The following is a 24,692-nucleotide window of genomic DNA, read 5'->3' as shown; positions in this document are numbered from 1 at the left end:
GTACTAGTTTTCTTAATCATAGCATAAAACAAGTTTTACAGATAAATAATAAACAGTAATTACCAACATATTGAATTTGTTACTGCAGATAGCTTAATAAGGACAAAAGCTGCTCACTGCTTACTCTACTCAAGTATTACTTATTTAACAATTAAGTAGTGTGGTACACGAGAGACTGGCAGAGTCCAACAGAGGCCACCCGTTTAATTGCACACTATAACAAAAAAAAAGTTCACAAAATGAACTTCAAATAAACAAAATTAGAACAAGGCAGCAAAGCTTTTCGGCAGGTTCAATAGTATCTTGGGGTCTGTCCTGTAGCAGGCTTGGGTCAAGACTGTGACGCCTCCTTCCTGGTACAGTTGCCTTGATCTGGTTTGGACTGGAAAGGGAGGGGCCTCTCAGAGTGAAGGGATGTCATTACTTGCTCTCATGGGGTGTCTTCTCAGAGCTGATTGAGGGAAGAGGCAAGACTGTTTGTGACAACACCCCCACTCGCCCCGGAGTGGTATCACCCACATGATCTGAGCGAGCAAGATGACTCTCTGGCATGACAGTATTTGAGAACATTTTAAAAATCAAAAGAATTTTTATAATGCAAAATTCCTCACTGCAGACATTTTCCTCAAAATTGCAAAAGCTACTTGTTTTTTTCTGGATTCAGCTCTGGAGCATTTCCATCAGTGATAGTAACACACACATTCAGATGCGTTTTCTCTCCACATAAAACAAGTCAGCAGAAAAGACAAAAGCATTCTGTGGGTCGGTGGCAGCAGCCAGGTGGGCAGTCCTGACACCTGTGCAACTTTAAAAGGTGAGTGTGGTGGCGGCAGCGGGGGGTTTGAAGTCAAACTACCACATCTGTCCTGCGACTGTCAAATCTTTGCCATCATACTAAAACACTTGCATCTCTTATGGCAGGGTGACATGTTACCTTCATTTCACCTTTTCTTGTTGGGTCAATATGAGCTGCCCGGTCACATTTGAACTACAGGTTAGTAGCTGCGGTGAGTGTATGTTGCACAAGTAAATATGAGTGAGCACCAAACCCAGAACAGATATGCGCATGTGGAGAGTCCATCCGCTCTCTACCCGGATATGATGTGGACACTGGAGATGCATTTTAATGCCAGCTGTAAGTGTAATCCAGTTAAACCATACGCAGATACAATCTATGTGAAATGCACATTAAAGGGGGTCTTGGAGAAAAATAACAATCAATGTAGGCCCTATGTGGCATGTTTTGAATATTGATGAAGCAGACCACTTGAAAAAGATCTTGGGCTGAATCTGAGCAGCAAACTTAAGTGAGACACCCGGTGCAGCTTCATTTTTGGTATTTTGCTACTCTGTTATAATTATTTTCAGTCATCATGCAGCTCCCCTGGAATTTTGCTTGGGCCCCCCAGTTGAAAGCCTCTGCTCTAAATCAGAGTTTCTCAATGTTCAGTTCTTGGGGGTCCCCCATGGCTGCAAGTTTCTGTTCATTGTTGTCATTGTTACCTTTAATTGATCTAAATGTTTAATGAGCTGACCTCTCTTTTCCTTTTATTTTGCATTTCGAAAAGCGCAGTAGTATCAGATTTACACTTACAGAAGATTCAGACATAATTTGTATCTTTTCTGTATCTCTAATTGCTTACTTTGTTTTGTTTTTTATTTTAATTCAAATTTTTCTGTAGCATTTGCTTTTTTAATTGTATTTGAATATTGACAACTGATGTTGAGCAGAGCAGACACCAGCATGAATGACCCGAGAGGAGCAGTTACTTCGTGTTACACCTACTTTTGTGATTATTAGGAATGAATTGGCTAAATAATCAAAAAATTCTAAAATACAAAAATATACAGTATTTTAAAGGAAAATAATTAATTCTTATTCATCTCACAAATCAATCAATCAGCTTTATTTAAAGTGCAGAATCACCATGCAGCATGGTACACTGTACAAATAAGAAGAATTACATGGAACAATCCCTGTAGCCACACGGAGTGCTAAGGACTGAAAGTTGAGAGCCACTGGTCTAAATAAAAGACCAGACGATCTCTCTATTATTAAAAAAATCTTGGAAGGAGATTAGATGTGATTGTCTCAGAAACACTTCCACGTCCCATGAGACGAGTCTTCGTGCCAAGCGATGTAACCACACCCGGGGCCGGAAGTCACACAAGTCAAGAGCTTAGGCAAAGAGATATGGAAAAGTCCTACGTGGTTATGTCAGACACATTTGTTGTAGAGAGAAAGAAATTATATTCACTCACGGGCAGTTATACATTGCGTTGTCATGATGAAATTCCAAACACGGAATCAAAATTCAATGCGATATTGACGAAAAGGTAAAAGCGAAAAGAGATAAAATATATGGACATAGGTGATATGATAGAAGTGCGCCCAGGCGAGATGCAGATCATGCAACACAGCAGCAGCAGCAAGCAGGCAGCTGATCGAGCAAAGAGGAGGTAAAAAAAAAACTGTATTTGTTTCCCATTGTATCACCATTTAAGAGGGGGTGTCGGAGGAGCAAACGCATCTCCTTGGGATGCATTCAGCCCCCTTCTTCACAACGTGAGCCGCAGAAATGCTAAGTGGTTGGCGTGTAGTGCTTCCTTTTGGGACAACGATGTTCTCCTTGAAAGATGCTGGTTTATTAGCCTTAATGCAATATTAGAAATTAAGTACATTACAAAAATTGTGCCATTCAGCCCAACTAGCTCGTCCATCTTATTCAGCTAGGTTCTCCAAAGTAATATCAAGTCGAGATTTGAAGGTCTTTAAAGTTCTGCTCTCCACCACACTACTCGGTCATGTATTCCAAGTGTCTGTGGTTCTTAGTGTGAAGAAAAACCTTCAAACGTTTGTGCAAAATCTACCCTTATTAAGTTTCCAGCCGTGTCCCTGTGCACTGGTTGCAGATTTGATTTTAAAGTAACAGCTGAAGTCTGCTGTACTAATTCCTTTCAGTATTTTAAACCCTTTCATCATGTCCCCCTCTTTGTCTAATCTTAAAATAGACGTGTGCTCGCACTGTGAGACTACATTCAGAAAAGATCTCGATGAGCTTTCCCATGGGGTGACTCTATAGACCTTAGAAGACTGATGGTGTTGGCGGGGAGTTAAGACTGCAATGCCTACCATTGCATTTAAGGTGTGCTTGCTTCCAGAATGGAGAAGTGAAGCAAAGATTCTCACTTAGGTCACATGTGTAAGGAAGTGTACCATCTTCATTTTAGGCACCAAGATGACCTCCTTTGTCTCTTAAATGTTTGCAGGACTTCCTAATGTCCAAGGTAGCCTCCAAGAATGTCTGGACCATGAAGTCTTTAGGAACTGGAAAATCTGAAGTCCTACAAGAACACTACTCAGGCTGGCCCATGGAGGTGATGTATCTTTAGATGCAGAGGATTATTCTGCAGCAAGTTTTATTGCTAATTTTTGGAAAAAAAAAGACATTGTATGCAGGCAAATGGGGGGTGCCTTTACTTTGACGCAGTCTGTGGTCCCAGTGTCACACTTGTTGCTGTCATAAATTCACTAGACTAGGAATCCAAGTCACAGTTTCTTTCATTCTATTTATATAACTGGAAGATCTTGTTGAAGGGTAGACTTTAGAAAGGTAAATGTGTTTGTATGTTTGTAGAGCCTCAAGAAATGTGTTTTCACGTTAAATAGAAAAATAGTAACTTAATCTCTTTGGTGTTAACCTTAAGCATCAATCCGGTTTGGAATTTAATGCAAATACAGTTAATGCTGAGTGTCTCTTGGGGTTGAAATTCTGTATAACTGTTGGGTCTGAAATTACATGTAAAGATGGTTAGCCCCGAACATCTGTCGGGTTCGGAATTTTGTGTAAATATGGTTAAACCCCTGAGTCTGTTAGTTTATACTGTTATGATTTCATGTAAGCTGTTATCCATCTAGTGGTTAAAATAACATAATGCTGCAAAAAATTCTGAACATTTCTGTGTGTTTTGCCACTTGGTAACTCATCGGTTTTCATGAATTGGGCAGAGCCTTCAACCAAAACATACAATGGTGTGGAAATGAAAAACTATAAAGCCAGTTTTAGAACAAACTGAAACCATTAGTTGAATCAAGTGATAGTAATGGCAGTATGAACTGATCATAAGACGTTGACATGGATAGTGAAACTGATACTATACAACTGAACTGCCGTGATATGCCGGGTGACTTTCCTCAGTAATGCTGTAGTGGGGCGTAGTATCTACGTGGCAAAAATGCTAAATAGTTGTGATCACTTGGAAGGTCAGGAAAGATGTCAGCCCCCTAAGCACTGCTCACCGCAGCAACTGCTAATGTTTATGTAAGGAGAAATGTGGAAGTCAGTAACCCTTGTACTGTGGTAGCCTACAATAACACATGGAGTTCAGGCTCTCATGTGCAAGCAACAGAAAAAAATATTATAAGAAAAGTGCACAAAGAAAGACACTTCTGCTGTACAGTACAGATTGCGTGGTCAGGCTGTGCATTGGTGACTGTCTCAAAACATGTCACATGAAGGACGTGTACCAAATCAGCATCAGTACACTAGTGGGCACTTGACAGACGTTTCCTGCAGTATTTATGCTGACGCTTTGATATTTGAATGCTTCTGTTACATGTAATAAAGTTTTTTCTTGTTGAAAAAAAGTCAATTTTTTGGCTGATTTTTCTGCAGCAAATTAAATGCTAATGAGGCAACGATTTTATGGCAGATGGTTTTGTGGCACAGTGTTAGCTATGCTGTCTTCTGGCAGTCAGTTAGGCTCTGGAGTGAAGTTTACATGTTTTTCTCTGTGACTGTATATGTTTTCTTTCTCACACTCCATTCTTCCTATATTTCCCCTATAGTCTTGTAACTAAGTTAGTACCCCAACCTCCTATTCAATGCTTTTATCATGTCATTTCCAATCATGTCCTAACGAAGACACTACAGGCTTTACATTTTTTACAGAAAAAGAAAAAAAATGCAATACACAGAAACAATATGGAAAAAAAAGTAAAATCACACCATAATTTAATAGTTGATAAAATCACCTTAGGCTGCTGGAAATAATCATTTCCTATCTAAGTAGTTTCTGGGATAACGATACATGTATTTGATCCCAATATTCATCCTCCTCCTTATAATACTCTTTCACTTCATTGACTGATGATTTAAGACCATTTGTTTATCAACAGTTCTCCTAAAAAGGTTTTGGAAAGGCTGTTTTTGCCTGAGGAGGCTAAAGAGTTTTGGGGTGGGAATCAAAATCTTGGCCAACATCTAGCAATGCACCATTGGGAGCATCCTGACCAGATGCATTATGGTTTGGTTTGGTAACATGATTTGCCAGAATCACAAGCTCCCCTAAAGGACTGTACTGTATGTACAGTTTCTAAAATCATTGGAGATGACCTTCTACTCCAACCAATGTCTGAAGAAGGTTGAATCCATCATCTCTGATGGAGCATTTCTGATGGATGATGAGCTCATCCTCTGTTTTGACTTCTGCCCTTTGCTAAACGGTACCAGAACCTATGTATATGCCCCCCACCTGCATCAGAGACAGCTTCTTACCCCAGCCATAAGATCACTGAACGCCTGATCAGCAACCTGATCTTACCTGCCCTGTACTGTACTGTACCCTCCTGCTTGTTTATGTCAAATTCTGCTGTATGTTAGATGCTGTTAAACTGTGCAATCTGTATGTCTGTACAATTCTGTTTTGAGACCCTCCACAAAGGAGTGACACCGCGAAATGCGACTGATGCATCTGTTGAGGGCTGCCTGTCCATTACTGAGCTCACCACCTCCTTGTGCAGTGTGTCTGTTACCCGACGGGTGTTGTGGGGAACACTCTAACTTGGCCACTGACCTGGCCCCAGCCCTGCCCGTTTGCTGTGTCTGTGTGTATTAGAGTGGTAGCTCCTGCTGTAATAAATAACGTTGCTGTTCCTCTTTCAAGTAGAATAAAGCTGATTTCCTGAAATCCTCAGACTCAGCCTCGTCCTTTGGGTACAAGACAGCGATTCACACATCACAATAAATTAGACAGTGTTCTGCTATTTATTTCTTTCTTTGTTTGTTTATACATAATCTTTTTGTTTTGTTGCCTGTACATACTTCACTGTCCTTGTGTCATAAGAGTTTTACTGTGCTGATACTATGTATGTGACAATAAAGATCTATTCTAGTCTAATTTAATCTAATCTAAAAAAAATCAAATCCACACAACCTTGATGAGTTTGAGGTCTGGGCTGTGATTTGGCCATTATAAATCCACATTCTTTTCTGTTTTATCCAGATTTTATGGTATGCTTGGTATCTCTGTCCAGTTACCTGGTCCAACGTCAGCCAGGCTTTATTGTTGGAGACACACATTCTCCTGCGGGATGCTCTTGTATAATTTAGAGTTCATGATGGACTCGATTTGTTTCAGAGTTTCAGGTCCAGTGTTGTATAAAAAGCCCAATAGCTGTAGTTGAGTAAAAACAGAGATACAATTTGCTCCATGAGCAAACTATTTTAAGCAGCAGTTTTAAAGTATCTGATATTAAGTGATCTTAAGTATTACAATCACAATTACATACGGGATCTCTTCCATTTAAAATATAGTCAAAAAAGTTCTTACACACTTGAAATAATTCAGACTGCCATTTTTCTACATGTCAGTCACAGTACAATCCCTAAAGTATAAAGCTTGATGTAGCAACATTCAGTGTGAGGGGCCAAGTCAGCAATTTTGTCTTAATTCATGGGGAGGGCCTTAACTGCAGAGGCGTCCAGGCTTTCCCCCTTTAAGAAGGAGACAACTCATTCCTGAATTCCCTTTAGTAAAGTGAGTTTTCATAATGCCAACATCTAATTACAATTCATTCAAAAGGAAAACATTTTTAAGTGTTTCCTGGTCCCAGAAATGACCCCCAGTTTTGTTCAAATAACATCAAACTACATGACCATTGGCAGATTTAGTTTAATATTAAGCTTAGTCTTTAAAACAAACCCTATCAAGACACTGCCCTTCATTAATTGATATTTTAGATGGTTTACCCAGACTTTACCATTTCTAGTTTCACATTCAAAGGAATGGCTTTTTAGTTTTCCTTGAACTTTTCCAGTGATGCCCAGGATAATGTGAAAAGACATGTGAGCAACAAAAGGTCAAAACACACTATTGCACCTCACCCTGCTCTGTTTATCAGGTAGCCATGAGGATATGAGCCATGGAAATAAGTGACACGTCACCAACATCCAGTCCCACCCCTAATATGCAGTCCGGCCCCGCCCTGTGCTGCGGGCTGCAGTCATAAGTGCTTAGAATGACTGTGGAGATAACCAGGTGTTCGAGCCAGTGGGACATGTTTGAAAAGTGGGGGAAACCCGTATTTTAGATAATTGATTGAGTACAAAATTGTGTGTATTTGCATAGCAGATTTTAAAATTGTAGTGACAAATGTGTGTAGAAAATATTTTGGCGAAAAAGTAGCCATTTTTGTATGAAAACACTGTGAACTAAAAATAGACAGAAAATGTTACGCTCAAACTTGAAATATTGTGTAAGCATGATTAAGTAGAGTAGCAAAGTATTTCTGCATTGTTACTATACAACACTGCATAATAATATAACACACTGGTGAGGCCTCATCTGAAGTACTGTGTGCAGTTTTGGTCTTCAGGCTACAAAAAGGACATAGCAGGGCTAGAAAATGTCCAGAGAAGAGCGACTAGGCTGATTTCAGGGCTACAGGGGTTGAATTATGTGGAAAGATTAAAAGAGCTGAGCCTTTACAGTTTAAGCAAAAGAAGATTAAGAGGTGACATGATTGAAGTGTTTAAAATTATGAAGGGAATTAGTCCAGTGAATTGAGACTGTTATTTTAAAATGAGCTCATCAAGAACACGGGGACACAGTTGGAAACGTGTTAAGGGTAAATTACGCACAAACATCAGGGAGTTTTTCTTTACACAGAGAGCCACAGACACTTGGAATAAGCTACCAAGTAGTGTGGTAGACAATAAGACTTTCAAAACTTGACGATGTTTTTTTAGAAGACTTAAGTGGATAGGAGTGGCGACCTTTGCCGGGCTGAATGGCCTGTTCTCACCTAGACTGTTTTCTTTTGACCTATGCCCTGACATTTTAAATAACAAAATACACTAAAATGGCATGGGCAAGGGTACTGGTAGCCTTAACCTAACATTTCCTAGCACAGCCTTTGGAGACAATATCTACCATCAGACACTATCTCTGTAGCTCTCAATGAGATTTCTATACTTCTTGACTAGTTGTTTTGCCTGCTCTTCTGCAGTTCTCCTAAGAGAAACAGCTTTCAGACACTGGGTAGAATGTTTCACCTCAAAAGCCCTGATGGTCTTCTTATTTTATTGTGCTCTACACGGATTCAAAGAGGCAGCCAAGTAACCACAAAACATCACTGAGCCTCCACCATGTTTCATGGTAAAGATGATGTTCTCTTCCTTGAAAGCTTCATTTTGAGCACACAGTTAGCCTGATCTATACTAATAAAAGGCAAAGCCCTCACTGGCTTACTCACTCACTCACTCACTCACTCACTCACTCACTCACTCACTCACTCATCACTAATTCTCCAACTTCCTATGTAGGTAGAAAGCTGAAATTTGGCAGGTTTATTCCTTACAGCTTACTTACAAAAGTTAAGCAGGTTTCATTTCGAAATTTTACGCATAATGGTCATAACGGTCAACAACGTCCGCCATGTTGAACTTTCTTATTTATGGCCCCATCTTCTCGAAATTTGGTAGGCGGCTTCCCTGCACTAACTGAAACCAATTTACGTACTTATTTCGGTGGTATGATGCCACTGTCGGCTGCCATATTGAACTTTTCAACAGTCTTTGTTACTTATGGGCCCATCTTCAAGAATTTATTGTACACGGGTTCCCAACGCTAACTGAATCCTACTTACGTACATATATCCGTCCATAGCCTGCACCTCGGTCACCGTGTGAGGCGGCGTTGGGTCCCCCATTCCAACGCCTCCCACGTTGTTGGCAGCCTGCCTATATAAGGCCATCCGTCGCTCCGGTCTCTACATTCCCTTCCTTACTTCGCCACGGGATTCACGTCTCCCTACTGATAACTACAGCCTTTTTGTTTAATCCACAGCTTCTCCGCTGTTTTATTGTTCATTTATTACAATTATAGTTATTGTGTAGGTATTTTAGACTTACTTTACATTGTTCAGGTACCCATTTCCTTTATCGTTCCAACTGTAATCCCATTAACATGTCTATCGAGGTGATCACCATCGATCAAAGAACTGTCACTTACCGAGTGGTTTCCATGCCCAGAGATGGCACCTGCCTTTTCCATTCTCTTTGTTACATATTGCACGGCCATATCAGGCTCACTCTTGATATCCGGAGGAACATTGTGTCTTATGTATTGAATGACTGGGACAGGTTCAAGGTGTGGACTGATGACGGTACAGGAGATAATTATACTACACAGGAGCACTAGAAGAGTGAAATGCTTAGGCCCTTCACCTATGCTTCTACATGTGAGTTGATGGCTGCCGATGAATTGTTCAGTTGTCGCTTTCAAGTGTACCGAAATGGCCAAATATTTTACACCTTTGGACAACCGCCAATGTCTCTTAAACATCTTAGGTTCACAGGTGACGATTTGAGTAGTGGACACTTTGATGTTTATGAATGTTTAAACTCTCAAAAGCTGGATGAGAAGTTATCGATGAAGCCGGTTGTATGCTTACAACGCTTGACAGATGCCGAATGTCACTTCAACACAACAAGTCCTACAAATACTGTCGTAATTGAAACAAACCATGAAACTCAAACCGATTATGACAGCAGCAATCCAAGCTGTGAGATTTGAAACAAGATTACTGTTCACATGGCCAACTGTACGTTGCATGCTTAAGAGTAAGCTCAGCGCACAGCTTGGTCATATTACAACCGGAGGGCCGAACTCACAATGTGGTATACAAAGAGATCCTTAACAAATAATTATTGGTATATTCTCCCTCAGTTTAAAAAGGTTCAATTTTCTTCTTAATAAAAATTTTAAGGCAGTACTTCGCTGTTGCGAAGCGCGGGTATTTTGCTAGTTTACTATAAAGCTTATCTGCCCAAAGGACGTTCTATTAGAAGAACTGTGGGTTATCAGCATGCATTGTATTGTGGCAAACTCAAGAGCCTGTTTGTGCTTCTCACTCTCTCTTAGAAGTAGGGTCTTTCTTGGTCTTCAACCTTGGAGCTTGTTTTCATCCAGACAATGATGGACGGTGCAATTTAAAATTGTTGCCCCAGGAGCTGGAAGAGCAGCTTGGACCAGTTTTGAAGTTATCTTTCTCTACCATTTGAACAATCCTTCTCTTCAATCTTGAGTCAATTTTTCTTAGTGCTACTAAGTCCAGGGATGTTGGCTACAGTTGCATGGGCCTTAAACTTCTTGATCATATTGGTAACCCTGGAAAATTAAGATCTTGGAAGGTGGTCTTGTCTCTTTTATCTTGAACAGTCTTATCTGTTACTGTCTGTCTTGCCCCGTCAGACAGTTCTCTCTTTGGAATTAGCCAGACCTCCATTGTTTGCCTACAGCTGGTACAAAATGCCGCTGCTCGATTTTTAACTGATACAAGCAAGCAAAAGCATATTACCCCAATTTTGGCTTCCCTTCATTGGCTTCCACTTTGTTTTCAAATCCTTTAATGGTCGTGCCCCATTTTATCTGTCAGAACTGCTGCACCTGTATGTACCGTCTCGCTCTTTCAGGTCAGCAGGCCAGATACTTTTACTTGTTCCTAAGACACGATGTAAACTTAGAGGTGATGAGGCTTTTTCAGTTGCAGCTCCAAAACTCTGGAATGATTTGCCATTGCATGTTAGGCCAGCTCCTTCACTTGCTGCCTTTAAATCGTATTTACAAACACACTTTTACTCCCCGGCCTTTGACCCAGTGTGAGATGTTGACTGGGACCTTAGCTGGCTATCTGTGTACTTTTTTATTATAAATTTCTTCAGCGTTTATGTGTTTGTTTCTCTTACCCTTTTAGTTAATGTGTGTCTTATATGTTGGATTTTATTGTACAGCACTTTGGTCAGCCCTGATGTTGTTTTTAAAGTGCTTTATAGATAAAAAAAAGTGTAAATAAATAAATAATGTGACACCAAACAGCTAACAGAACATTTTTCCATTTGAACTGGCTAAATGAGTGATTAGAAGATTGAGGACACCTATGATTATCATTAAAAGACATTTGTCTACATGAAGGATCGCTACAAGACATTTTTTTCTTTCAACTTCTAAATTTTTCCAAAAATATCGTCCCATCAATTTTGGAATGTCTGCAGAATAAACAAGAATTGAGTCCTTTTCTAATCTTTTGTTGTTTTGTTCCACTACAAACCTAAGACATACATGTATGGATGACAAAACATCTTCTATATTTAGTACTTTTCATGAAAGATGGTGTATTATTTTATATTATTATAAAATGAAAGGTTACCAGTATTTTGGAGCTCCTCTGTAGAGCTGAAATGTTTTAGAAGTTGATAACAAGTCACATGTTAGTCAGCAGGTTCATTAATGTAGGAAAGAGACAGGGATTTAACTTGTCCACTCCAGGGACAACAAAATAATGTAGGTAATGGTGTGTAGGATCTCTGCTTCACTTTCTGGCTGGGACGCCAGAAATATGAAGAGATCCATAGAATTTATGAACAAGGTTCATAAATTGATGAAAGTCTACATTTATACTTTCACTTTCTCGGTTGTGGTTCAAAACACAGCCATAGATTTACTTTTAAAAAAAAAACTAAGACACATTTTATGAAATAAACAAAATAATGCCATTTATTTCTAACATAAGGTGAACAGAAGGTGGATATATGCAAGTATATTTATTGATATATTAGCTTAAATACCAGGCATTGCCTAAAGGAAAATAAAGTTTATTTTTAAATAGTTTGAGAAAAATATACTTAAAAAAGCACAATTTGACAGAATATTTTTTGTTTTGTGGTGTAGTAATAAGTTTTTACATGCATAATTTTTGACAACAGAAAAAAAAGTCAATTAAATTAATCTTATTTTTAGGTTGATTTAATTCTATTACCCTACAGCATTGTTACAATAAGAATAATGCAAGCTGAAAATATTGTTAACAAAAACAAATATTAAATGACAAACAAATAATGCTATGGATTTTTCATTATAAAACTGTTGATTGCTTTTACGGAGCACACCAGAAACGTTTCGAGTGTCAGCTGGATGATAACATACATAGAAGACCACAAGATTGTTACGTTCGGCTTTATATATAAGATTGTGGCTAATTGTTGGAGAGGTGTTCATTGGAAGGTGCTTTGTGGAATAAAAGTTCGTTATTGTATTTATATTCTTATATTGTGGACTGTGTTGCTGTGTCTGGGGCTCTCTGGCACCTCCTTGTGGTTACTAAGCGTCAACTGGAAGATAACATACTGTACATAGAAGATCACATAATTGTTACAGTCTGCTTTATATATAAGATAAAAGACAACACAAAACAGAAAATTACAAAAGATTAGTGGAACTTTTTCTTTACCATAGAAAAAGGCACATACAGGGAGTGCCCTCCATGTTTGGGACAAAATACATTTTTCCTTAATTTACCCCTCTCTGTGCCACAGCTTAAAATTGAAAATCAAACAATTCAGACTAATTAAAGAACACTTTGCAGATTTTAATTTCAGGATATTTGAAGACATTTTGGCCACACCTTGTCGAAATGACAACACTTTTTCTACACAGTCCCTGCATTTCAGGGTGCCATAATCTTTAGGACACAGTAATGAAGAATATATCATAACAGTAATATTTAGGACTTTGTTGTATACACTTTGCATGTAACTTATATAGTCCATCTTTTGTCTTAAAGGTCTGTCTCTTATGGAAAAAGGCACATAACTTATGAATTCTGATTTTTCAATTCATCTTTTCTTTAGCTAATTATTAAACTTCTCATGGTTTACACTGGCTCACCACCCCCATCACATACTGTGTGTGCATGTGTTAGACGCTGTCCTGCACTTTCTTATTGGATTTAGGACGAGAAGCTCATAGCAGCCAGAACTGATCCTTTCCGAGGTTATTATCTTTTAGTTACATTTACACCAATACGTGTATACATTATTAGGACAACACTAATCTATTAAATTACAATTAATAGTCCTCAGAATCAAAGTATTTACTTGTGGTTTGAGATGGGAGATGCTTTGTTCTTGTCCTGGTCAGCTTTCTCCAGGCACATGGAAGGATTTTTCAGTGCACTTTCTTTTCTTTGTTCAGGTGGTCTCCTTCTTTGTCTTTGACCGCATTTTATTTGTGCGGGTGGTAATGCAGTTTGTAGCGGGGCCACATAGTTAGTGTTTAAATGTCAGTTCTGAGTGCGTCTCGTTTCATTGTCCCATTTGCTGTTTGTATGTGTATCAGTTAATGCCGTCCCCGTAAAGGAGGACGGATGATGGAAGGAGACCACAGCCGCAAACCTGGAAAACACCCGTTCTTAATTAATCAATCACAGCCGTCACAGACTATTTAAGAGGAAAGAGGGAGGAGAAGGAAAAAAAAGACCGTTTTGTTTCAACCACTTCAACTTGCTTGCTGTTTCTTCACATCGCGCCTTTCACCAGTTTGCTTTTCATTTTCCGGACTGTCTTTCAACCTGCATCTGCTGAGACCCCGGGGTCGATTCATCATCTACCATACGCCGAGGAATCACGGTGAGGTTGCTCCAATCGCCGGGAAAATCAAACACCACAATTGCCGCTAGTTCAGTCATCCGTATTCAGGACATTTTTTATATTCGGACTCAAGTTCAAAATCATTCTGTTTATCAGTCATTTTGTTGTTCGTGTTGTGTGTTATATGTTACAGGGACAAGGGAGGGTTTTTGTATTTATATGTGGTGCTGTCTTGTTGTTGCTGGGGTGGAGGGATATTTATATTTATATCTGTTTTGTGGCATGTCTTGTTTCATTTAATATATTTAATCCGTTTAATTTTACATCCTGCTTTTGTGTACTTGCATTTATACCGTCGATTGTGGGGAAAAGTTTAATTGTGTAGAAGTACGGCTTGATAGTTAGATTTCTCAGTAAATTATCCAGGCCACAGGTCTTGGAGGTGTAGCTGCCGGCTGGGTAAAGGGGTCGGCCGTTACAAGTTTCTCTTTGAGTGTTTCGCACAGCATTCTTGGTTTCTAGCAAAATAACATCTTCTGAGCAACTGCTTTATATAGAGTCTTTTTCTCTAGCTTGTGCACTTGTTTTTCCTTCAGCAAGGTTGAACTAACGGTGACATTGTTCAAACTTCAGTACATTCCACCATTCCAGTCCATCATAGTTGCTTTCTGCAGTAAAGGGATGACTTCATTCTCTTTTGTGGCTACACCCTATCAACTATGGGCAACCAAGGTTAATGGACCAGGTTGAGATGTAGTGTGGTTAAAGAAGACAGCAGTCAGTTAAGTTGTTACAAGGGTTTTTATACGGAGGAATAGACGCTGTGTCTTTGACTTCTTTAATGCACATAAGCTCATCCTCTTGGTTGACCACTGGTGCAAAGTTCTGCCCATGAATGTTTCTCATCATTGATTTATGCTCATTGGTTCTGAACTTGAGTCTCCAGTTTGCATATTTGAGAGAGATGTCCCTGGCTGTTACATGGTTTGTTATCGATCACATCATCAGATAAGGCTGTAGACGCTGCATTCCAAAGGGAGGCCCATCTAGGAAAACTGAGACTTTTGGTGGCTGATAAAGTGTCTGGCAGTAATTTACTAAGCCAGGTTTGGGTTCCAGCCTGGCAAAATAGATAATGCCAGTCTGTCCTATATTAATAAGCCCAATCAAGTTTAAGAATTGCCTTTTAAACTGACTTTGCCATTATTTAATGTGTTGGTGATTTTGCTGCCCAGTTACATAAACACACAAGTAATCAACATTCCTCTTTATTTAATGGAGAGAATCATTCAGTCACATCAGTGGGTATGCATGTTTTTAATCTGTTTATGCTATTTTTGATGTTTTCTGTAATTTTGTTATTTTATGGTTAACTTAATGTAGTGTTTTTTATAGTTGGTTTATTGCTGGTTATGTCCTGTGGCATCCTTTGGTTTTTGTCATGGTCATTGCTTGGCAAGTGGCTAGTGCTGCTGAGTAGATTTGTATTGTCAGGTAACTTCACAGCTCTCATATAAGAACAAGAATTGGGGGAGTCTGTCGTCTGAACTTTGAACAAAGAATAACAAAATAAAATAGTTAAAAGGAACTGCAGCACTTATGTCCTATCATCAAGTGTAGTATTCTGAGTAAAGATAATAAATAATCTGCAGGTGACTAAACTTTTGTTTACCATCTTTCTATGTCTGATACTCAGGTCCAGCCCTATGTTTAAAAGCAAAATTCTGCATGTGTAATAGAAACTGGGGCATCAGCCTGCTCCGAACCCCAACATGAACACACAAAATGTCCCGGGTACAATTAAAGGAGGGTTTATTAACCAAATTCATTCAACAGTAGCACAAAGAACAGGTTTCTCTCTCTGTCTCCATAATAATCTCTTTCACCACCACACTGCCTTCCTCTAGTTGAGTGTTGCTGTACATAATCCCAGCTCCTACTCACCTGAACAAGGGAGTGCGTGCCTTTTATTAAGAACCCAGGAGTACTTCCAGTGCCAGGGCCACTGCCCGAAGGAAGTACTTTCGGGTCATACAGAAGTCCCATTTTAGGGAGCGCATCTTCTGACAATGCCCATTGTGGCACTCATGGTCCCCAGCAGGGTGGTATTGCTGGACTACGTCTCCCAGCATTCCTTACTGGTTCCCCAATGGGTGCCAATATGGAGGGCTGCTGCCATCTCCTGTTCTGTGACAATAAAAAGTCCCCAGCAATATCTCCCACTTCCAGTGGACTATCCGTCCATGTCTTCTGGCCATCACTTCTGGGTATGACTCCTTTTTTCCTCTTGGTCAGGATGCCCATCTGTTTGCTTGGAGCCTCCTGTTGGGGTAAGGAATCATCACCTTTTCTGGTCAAGTGTGGCATTTACAATTGGTAGAATTTTTAGATTTATTTAGATGAAGAACTTGAGAATTTGAGTAAAGACAATTCAGAGAACAAGCACAGATAAATGCTAATAGTTTGCTTAAACCCTGAAATGAATTAGACATTGGACATACAGTACCATTGAGGAGTAAAACAAGTTACCAGCATGTTTGTGTGTGTGCGCCATTGCCAACAACCGAAAGTGGGGCTGGAGGAAAAATAAAAAGAGCATCATGGTCAGGAATATGAGCTTTTTAAAACTTTCTGTTGCATTATTCCATGCACTATTTACCATCCACCTCCAGAACCATTCTTTGATGATCTTCAGAACTGTCGATTGCTTCATCAACCTGTAGCAACACCCAGTTAGGACACCATAAGCGACCCATTCACATTAAGTACAACAATGACTTGCGACCCACCGTTGCCAACCTGCGATCCATTTTGGGTCTTGTACCACAGTTTAAGAATCTCCGCTTTAAAGGTTTCAAAATGAATGAATTCTGTAATTAGTTTTGTTATTTAAGGTCATTTTCTGTTGGTTCCCTTAGGGGTGCCAGCATTTTGGGTTGTGTTGTTTTGTGGATGATCCAGAGGTTGTGACATGCGGTATAAACAGCCAGCGTCACACATCTCTCATTGTCCACGTTTCTGGATAGCCACACAGAGTTTTTTGTGGTGTTTAGTGGTATTTTAGTTTCTCTTGGCTTTATTACTTAGTACTCCTTCTGACAACACTTTTGGATCACGTTTTGAGCTGTGACCTTGGCCTTTTTGGTGAGTCCCCTTAACATCTTTTTTGAGTCTGTTTTTTCCAATCCAAGCAGTCCAGTTACCCAAGGTTTACAGATTCCCACTGTACTAACTGATCCCACGGTCTTTATTCCTCAAACTGGGACATTTTTCAACATCTGTGCACAGTCTGTTGTGAAGGCGCTGATATTGGAGACCCCTGCCTCTTTCTTGAATGATTGATATTCAAGTAACATCTGGAAATGATACAATATGTTTCCTGTATAAAGTAATGTCATCTTAGTGTTCATCTTAGACTGAAAAACAAAACTTCTTGATCCTTCCAATCCTCCAGCCCTGCCAGCTCATCACTCACATCATTGTAGAGGTGACAGGGCACAGTGCCATCTAATACATCCTTCAGGTTCAGGACATCCAAAAGCTAACATTGTAGTTGTCACATTTACTAACTTTGCAAACCTAAGTGTCACTCATATCTTCCTTGACTGTAAAAGGTTAACATTTCTGACAGGGTCACAAGAGGGGTCCCAAAGTCAGATTCTGCCGGGCCACAGAGGCAGGAGGTTTTGTTTAGGTCACTTTCTTAATTATTAGTCAATTACTGCTGAAATTGGAAGAGGCGTTTTACTGCTAAGCCTTTTATTTAAATAAAGTAACTAATTATAAAATTGGTTGCAGTGAAAATCTGAAGCCATTGTGCCCCTCCAGGAACTGAATCTGAGGCTACCTCCACACTACTACATTTAAACTTTTTTTAAATGCAGACATTAGTCTCTGTGTTCATCTTTCATCATCTTTTGTCCTCACTACCCTGGGGTTTTTAAATCCCTAAAAATGGAGACTTTTAAAATGTTCTGTAGAGTCGTATACTTATGAAAACACAGACTCAGTGTTTCAATGTGAATGCACAAAAATGGAAGAGTTTTGAAAAACCTGTAGGCTCAGGCAACTAATCACACTCTGATTGGTTTGGGCTTATTATGTAGCCTTTCCCTGATTGGATCTTGCTCGTTACAACATCTCTTTCCCTGATTGATCACCCTTCAGTAGATACAGATAAGTTGCTTTTCAAGGTATGTGCTGTGTTGCTTACCTGTATGCGTCTAAAATTGCGTGTTCTACGGTTTGAATGCTGCATCCTTGAACAAAATTTTAAATACTTTACTAATTTCTAGATTTTTGTGATAAATCAAGTGCCAGGGGTATTACCGTCCCATCAAAGATTTTTTCATGGATGTGGGCCTGTCCAGTGCAGGTGAACGACTGCATCGTATGCATTTTTGGTTGAGTGGACAGAGCTTCTTTTGTAATGTGAAATTGCCCGGTGTTTTTGGAGATCATTTGTTTGAAAAGCCATTTTCAAATGAAAACATAAGAGTGTGGACATAGCCTGGGCTGAATTATATTTATTCAGTGCACTCATTCTGACACATCAGACTTTTCAAGTATGTTTTACTTCCCTTAAAACGTCATCCAATTTTCTTTTATCCTGGAGCAACTCAGTGCTTACTGTTAACACACGTCTACTCAGCAAATCGAGATTCAAACCATTTAATTTAAGGTAAAATAGCTACCAATTAAAAAAGCTCTCTGGGAACTGAATTGGAGACGCCTGGATTATAATAACCACTACTGAACAGATGAGGGCGCTGAAGGTCCCCATAAAAATATCATTTTCTACTTTCTTAGCGATTACAGCAATCCCTCCCTATATCGCGCTTCGACTTTCGCGGCTTCACTCTATCGCGGATTTTATATGTAAGCATATCTAAATATATAACGCAGATTTTTCGCTGCTTAGCAGGTTTCTACGGACAATTTACTTCTGGTACATGCTTTCTCAGTTGGTTTGCCCAGTTGATTTCATACAAGGGACACTATTAGCGGATGGCTGAGAAACTACCCAATCAGAGCACGCAGTTAAGTTCCTGTTTGCTGATTGGCTCAGCGACAGAGCACCAAATTTGATTCTACTGCATTAACCAGGAAGTCTCGTCTCGCTCATTCAGCATCAACTTGTTTCGCTGTGTAAAGAGTTAACTGTTGTGCTTATCTTTGTGCATAGTCAAGCCCTTCATTGTGGCTCCAAAACGATCTGCTTCAGGAGCCGTGCCCAGGCGCCAACGGAAGATGCTAACGATTGCTGAAAAGGTAAAAGTTTTGGATATGTTGAAGTAAGGGAACAGCTACACCGCTGCAGGACGCCATTATGGCATCAATGAGTCCACAATTCTTTTTATTTAAAAAGGAGGAAAAGAATATAAGATCTACGGCTGCAGTGTCCATTAACCAGGGCACAAAATGAGTTGTAAGTGGATGTAATAAGGTGGTAGTCCAGATGGAATCTGCTTTAGGGATTTGGATTGAAGACTGCCGGAAGAATAACAATGGCGGTGCTACACAAGGCTCCTTTAGAAGGGCTGTAATGCTCTCTTTTGTTGTGCAGTAAAATTAAACTCATCGTTATCGGACAAGTTATCGTGTCATTGTTGGTGAGTACCCATAACTAAAATGTACGTATGTTTATTGTAACTGTACACACATTTTATACATTTTTTCTTGCATTATAGGTATTTATTGCCAGTGGCCTGCCTATTTTAATGGCTGTAACATATGTTATATCGGAGACGCTCTACAGTATCTTTAAAATAACATTTTGGTTTTATGTACAGCATTTACATGTTATAGATTTTTCACTTATTTTTCTATTACCTAATCAATTACAATATGTTTAAAACTATATTACGTATTAAATAAAACTCCTCAATGATATACGATACGTATGTTTGTGAGTAGTATATAAACAGTTTGTTTACATACATAATTTCAACGAATCTTGCCTAATAACTAAGAGAATATAAAAGGTTTATGCTGTATAACTGTGCGGGGAATATTTATAAACAGTGTGGGAGAGTTTATAAGGACTTAAAATATTTAAAAATAACCATACAAACATATGGTTTCTACTTCGCGGATTTTCACCTATTGCGGTGGGTTCTGGAATGCAACCCCCGTGATCGAGGAGGGATTACTGTATCCCGCGTTGGCGCAGAGTTCGTTTTTCTGCACATCGATCTCCACTTCTTTCGATAGAGGGCATCATCAGAGGGGCAACATTGGCGAGTCGATCAATCCACAAGCAACTAAAACAGAATTTTGTCTTTATATAAAAAGTATATTTATTTTAATTCATTTTATGTAATTTGTGCAAATCTTACTTTATGACTGCATTTTATTAATTGTTGGATGTTACTGATGTTTTTGGCCAAGTCTTAAGTTTACCAGACTGTCTCAAAATAATCACAAGTGACTCCTACTTTGTGTTCTTTGGGTTTTTGAACAGATCTGCAAATTTGTGTTTTTTGAGTGCTAATTCTGTATTTAGTAATGTGTTGTATTATTGTGGTATTACTTACCCTTTACCTAGGGGTAAGTGTACTCATCAGGTTCGTTACCGGGCTGGTCTACTGTCGCACCTTAAGATGAACACACACATACATAGATATACGCATACACACTGAAACTCAACAGTGCCTTAGGAATGACACACACGCAGCTGGGTAACCTCTAGCACTTTATAACACACAAGTGCCTTAGGAATAACACAGCCTGCCACTCTCTCAGCACTTCAAGAGACTTACTTATTGTTGGCATGAACAACATACAATGTTTAAAAATATATCTCAGACATAAATATTACTTTAGCCACTAGGAATATATTCAAACATCAACGCCATTCTGCAGATGGGGAAAGAGAGAAAAGTTTAAAGATCAGCGCGGACCCCTAGTTCAGCGAGTGATCACACTTACTCAAGGCTGTAAGCCATCTCCCATGTGCGCGCACGCGTGTGACACCAGTTATATTCTGTGTCGTTATATCATACAGGCAATAGACTGGGGAATGGTGTGTGTTGGTGCACATAAGAGCTCTACTGCACTTTGTACACTTGATAGTAAATGAGAACTGAACTGATTACACTGCATTGCATTTTTTATCAAAGCCTTAGATCTTTGAATGAGCCAGGGCCACACACATGTCAGAACACAGTGGCAATAAACACATAAACATTACACACTTCCTGTGGTGTGTCGTGTGCACCTGCAGTACAAAAACACTGCAGAAATGGAAGAGGCAGATTAGGCAATAGAGCCAAACCAGGATGAAAAACATGGAAGTACCACAAAGCAGAGACTGGATTTTATAGTGCATGCCGAGTCACTCTCGATGAGAATATGATAATAAAAGAAGGACAACATTTCTGAGTCAATTAAAATAATTAGTAGCTTTCACAGTTTCTTCTTGGTAGACATTTACGCAAACCCATAATATGGTGACGTAATTATAATTTGTGGTGTGCAGCAATTTCAAATGACATAATGTATACATATAAAGAGGTAGATTTATTCAGGCCCACAGTAAAACAAAACAGTTCCTGACTGATTAGCACTGTTATTACTGTGATTTGGTTGACGCCGTTATCCAAGGTGACTTACAACATTTGACAGAAACAACTGGGTCCATTTTTTTTGTTTTTCCAATTGGAGCACAGTCAGGTGAAGTGACCCGCTCATAGCCAGGCAGTGTCAGTAATTATAATAATAACAGTAATTCATTCCATTTACAGTACATTGTACTTTTCTAACCACCACAAAAACACTTTACAAAGAGAGTAGGGAGCCACTTCAGCCGCCACCACCAACCCCCTGGATGAAGCAGCCATTTTTGCGCCAGTACACTCACCACATTACCTGCACTGTGAGGGAGCGTCAGTTACAGCACTATGGCCATGTGGTGCCATTCCCTGAGGGTGATTATGCTCATTGTTTTTAATTTCATTTTTTCTTGAACATAATCACATTTTATTGGGCACATAGTAGAATATGTAGATTCAAGTTTCAGTTTCACTCCCTACTTTTATTTTCATCCAGAATGATTCCATGTATATTTTTGATTTGTTTTTTTTTGTTTTACCACAATATCATTTTGGACGCTGTTATTATTTATTATGAAGCACATTACCTACATTGTGAGGTAGCGCCAGTTCCCTGAGGGTGATTCGGCTTGCAGGTTCCTCATTGTTGAGGACCCGAGTGGCAGACCAGGCCAAGGGGACGCCCACGTAACACCTGACTGCGGGAGATAGAGGGTCGTTTCTATAGGGTGGGATTGGACCACATGTCTGCCGTGTTGCCAACCAGAATCCCGAGATGTTTTGTCATGTGGTGGGTGTGGCAGTACACACTCCTCAACCTGACCTGACCTGACACTCACCACACATTAGCTGTAAGGTGGTGAAAGGGTGAGAGGGATTGTTAGCCAATAAGTGACACAGGCTGATTAGGGGGGTACTTTACCGCGTACGGTTTTACGGTGACCCTGTTTTCACACTTCATGTTCTTTATCATCTTAATAAAATGTATTAAATTGCATACACTTTGCATTCTGTGGTCAGGTACTTTAGCTCTTCCTCCTCCTACCCTGCGTTAAGAAACAGGCAAATTTTGGGACAGCTTAGCTATTAGCTAAATAAATTGGCTTGATGGACTGAATGGTCTTGTCTTGGATGTAAAATTTATTATGTTCTTATATTCTTACACATTTAATTATGTATTATTGAAAAAATGCCCAAAAATATTAAGGAAAGAGAATACTACATGAATATTGGTAAGCCGTACGCTTACAGCCTAAGTAGAAGTTCATCTTGAGTCCACTGGAGACTCTCAGCTTACCTTTTATCTGCTGACTTTGCTGCCACGTGGACCTGAACAGAGTGCTGAAAATGGACACATGTTTGTCTCCATATGACTGCTGAGATAAAGTTGTCTTCATCATGGTCTTCTCCTCATGGCCAGAATGTGAGAAAGAAAGGTAAAGGTGGGCTGACCAACTTCATACTATGCTCATTACAAATCACAAAACAATGGGGTGTCGTGGTACAGAATGGCCTCCGATTCAAAACCAATCATAAACAGCCACACTTTAGACCAATAGAATTCGTTTACTGTCCCTGCCTGACCAGTTACCAACGAAAGCGCTCAGGTACAACTCATCCCTCAGTTGCTTTGTTTAGTCAGTTTATGACCTTCCTGCAAGTGTTTGGCCATACAAAAAACAGCTCACCTTGTCAAGCTGGTCTGATGTTCCATCCCTCCGATATAAATTCCTAATCCTGCGTTGGTCCTAAAGACTGGGGGAGGTGGTGGGGGCAGGGTGGATAGGTAAACATCAAAGCACCGTTGTTCCCATCAGTGAAGTTAAAGATGCCTCTGAAACGTTGTTCAATATTAAATTTGCTTTGTGTAGCTTATAAATAAAGACATACAAAACATTTATCAACTTGTATGCTAGAAATCACTCCACCACAGGGCGTCAGAGAGGGTAAAGTCATGATGGGCAATTTGGGTGGCTCATTGAGATACCTCCTAGTTATTTTCGGAAGATGCCCAGGAATCTTTTATAACACCCAAAAGAATCAGGACCTTAGTTTTAACATCTCATTGATTTTTACAGCATAGTGTCCTCGTCACTGCCCTGGGGCATTGAGATCCACACACAGTCATCAAGGTACGCACCCCCTGTTGGCTTCACCAGCATCTTTTCTAACAGCAAACTATGGCCTCTCATCCAAGTACTGAGTGGGCCCAGACATGCTTAGCTTCAGGTGGATGACTTGTTCTAAAGTGTGGGTGGGATGGCCTCCCGCAGTATGTGAACTCACAACCTCAGGGTTTCAAGCCACTGTCCCATACTGAACGTAACCTAACAATATCAATTATGTCAATTAACATAATCAGGCAGTTAAGTAGTCGTCGCTGTGTACATTTCATAACATTTTCAGACCCTCTTAATCCATTTCAGAGGTGTGGGAGGACACAGTGGTCCAGTCATTGGCACCAGCCAGGTACCAGCCTTACAGAGAGTGGCAGTGCCCACTCACGCCTACACAGAAAGCTGACCCTTAATCTAACATGCAAGAAGAAGCTGCAGACAGTTATTGAGCATAGGAAAGCCGCTATATAAATACAATTTATTATTATTATTATTATTATTATTATTATTGTTATGAGTAGAAGGTTGCAGGCTCTGCACAGAAACCTTTATTTCTATTACATTCTCATGAAAAACATGTTTAAAGTGCTTTACAAGAAGATATACAGTACAATTATAAAGAATAAATTAATCAGAAAAGTACAACAAATAAATTTTATTTTACAGTACAGATCAAAAGTGCTTAATTAAGTAATGATTATATTGCTCAGCTCATTTTTAATGTCTCTCGAGATTAATAATGATAAATTTGATGCTATTGTCAGAAGGCCAGGGAGGACAGGAAAATAAAAATTTCAGCTGAAGAGATATTGGAGAAAGTAATCCTTCAGGGTTCAAGGCCAAAAGACCACTCAGTACTCACTGGACATCCTACTAAAAAATGTGCCAATGTAGCTCATTATTGTTATGCTGTACAGTCCCAGAAGATGCGGTGCATCCTGGGAGATGGAGTGTCCACATTCTTTCCAACAGCCCAGGTGGCTGCTGGGTATGTTGATCACATTATGACTGCAGAGAGGATGAATGATGACTAAGCATGGACTTGAACCTGGCACACTGGCCCCAAAAAGCAGCAGTGTTATTCAGTGCACTACTTTGTTGGCCCCTGGCATTCTCTTCAACGTTTCGGAATTTGTTGCAAATCTGGCACTAATGCAGTGTTAAAGAAACTTACTATACAGGTTTGGAATGTTGGCACCGTGGTTAGGACTGCTGCCTTACAGCACATGGACCAGGTTCCATTACAGTGGTCTCCGTGTCTGCAGAGGGTTTTTACTGAGATTCTTGGATTTTCTCTGACATCTGCTTCCTTT

At 39.7% G+C, this 24,692-nt stretch overlaps 1 protein-coding gene across 2 annotated transcripts in view; it reads left to right on the top strand.

The window, feature by feature from the left end:
• Positions 1-24,692, top strand: part of LOC120525031 — a 59,297-nt gene that overhangs the window by 26,148 nt on the left and 8,457 nt on the right. For both annotated transcript variants that reach the window (XM_039746973.1, XM_039746971.1), the window contains exon 5: positions 3,271-3,378. In XM_039746973.1, coding sequence (XP_039602907.1) covers positions 3,271-3,378 — 108 coding nt within the window. The remainder of the gene's footprint in view (positions 1-3,270; positions 3,379-24,692) is intronic.

The sequence above is a fragment of the Polypterus senegalus genome, chromosome 3 (assembly GCF_016835505.1).
Source record: "Polypterus senegalus isolate Bchr_013 chromosome 3, ASM1683550v1, whole genome shotgun sequence".
Lineage (NCBI taxonomy): Eukaryota > Metazoa > Chordata > Cladistia > Polypteriformes > Polypteridae > Polypterus > Polypterus senegalus.
This window is presented reverse-complemented; position numbering and strand designations above follow the sequence as displayed.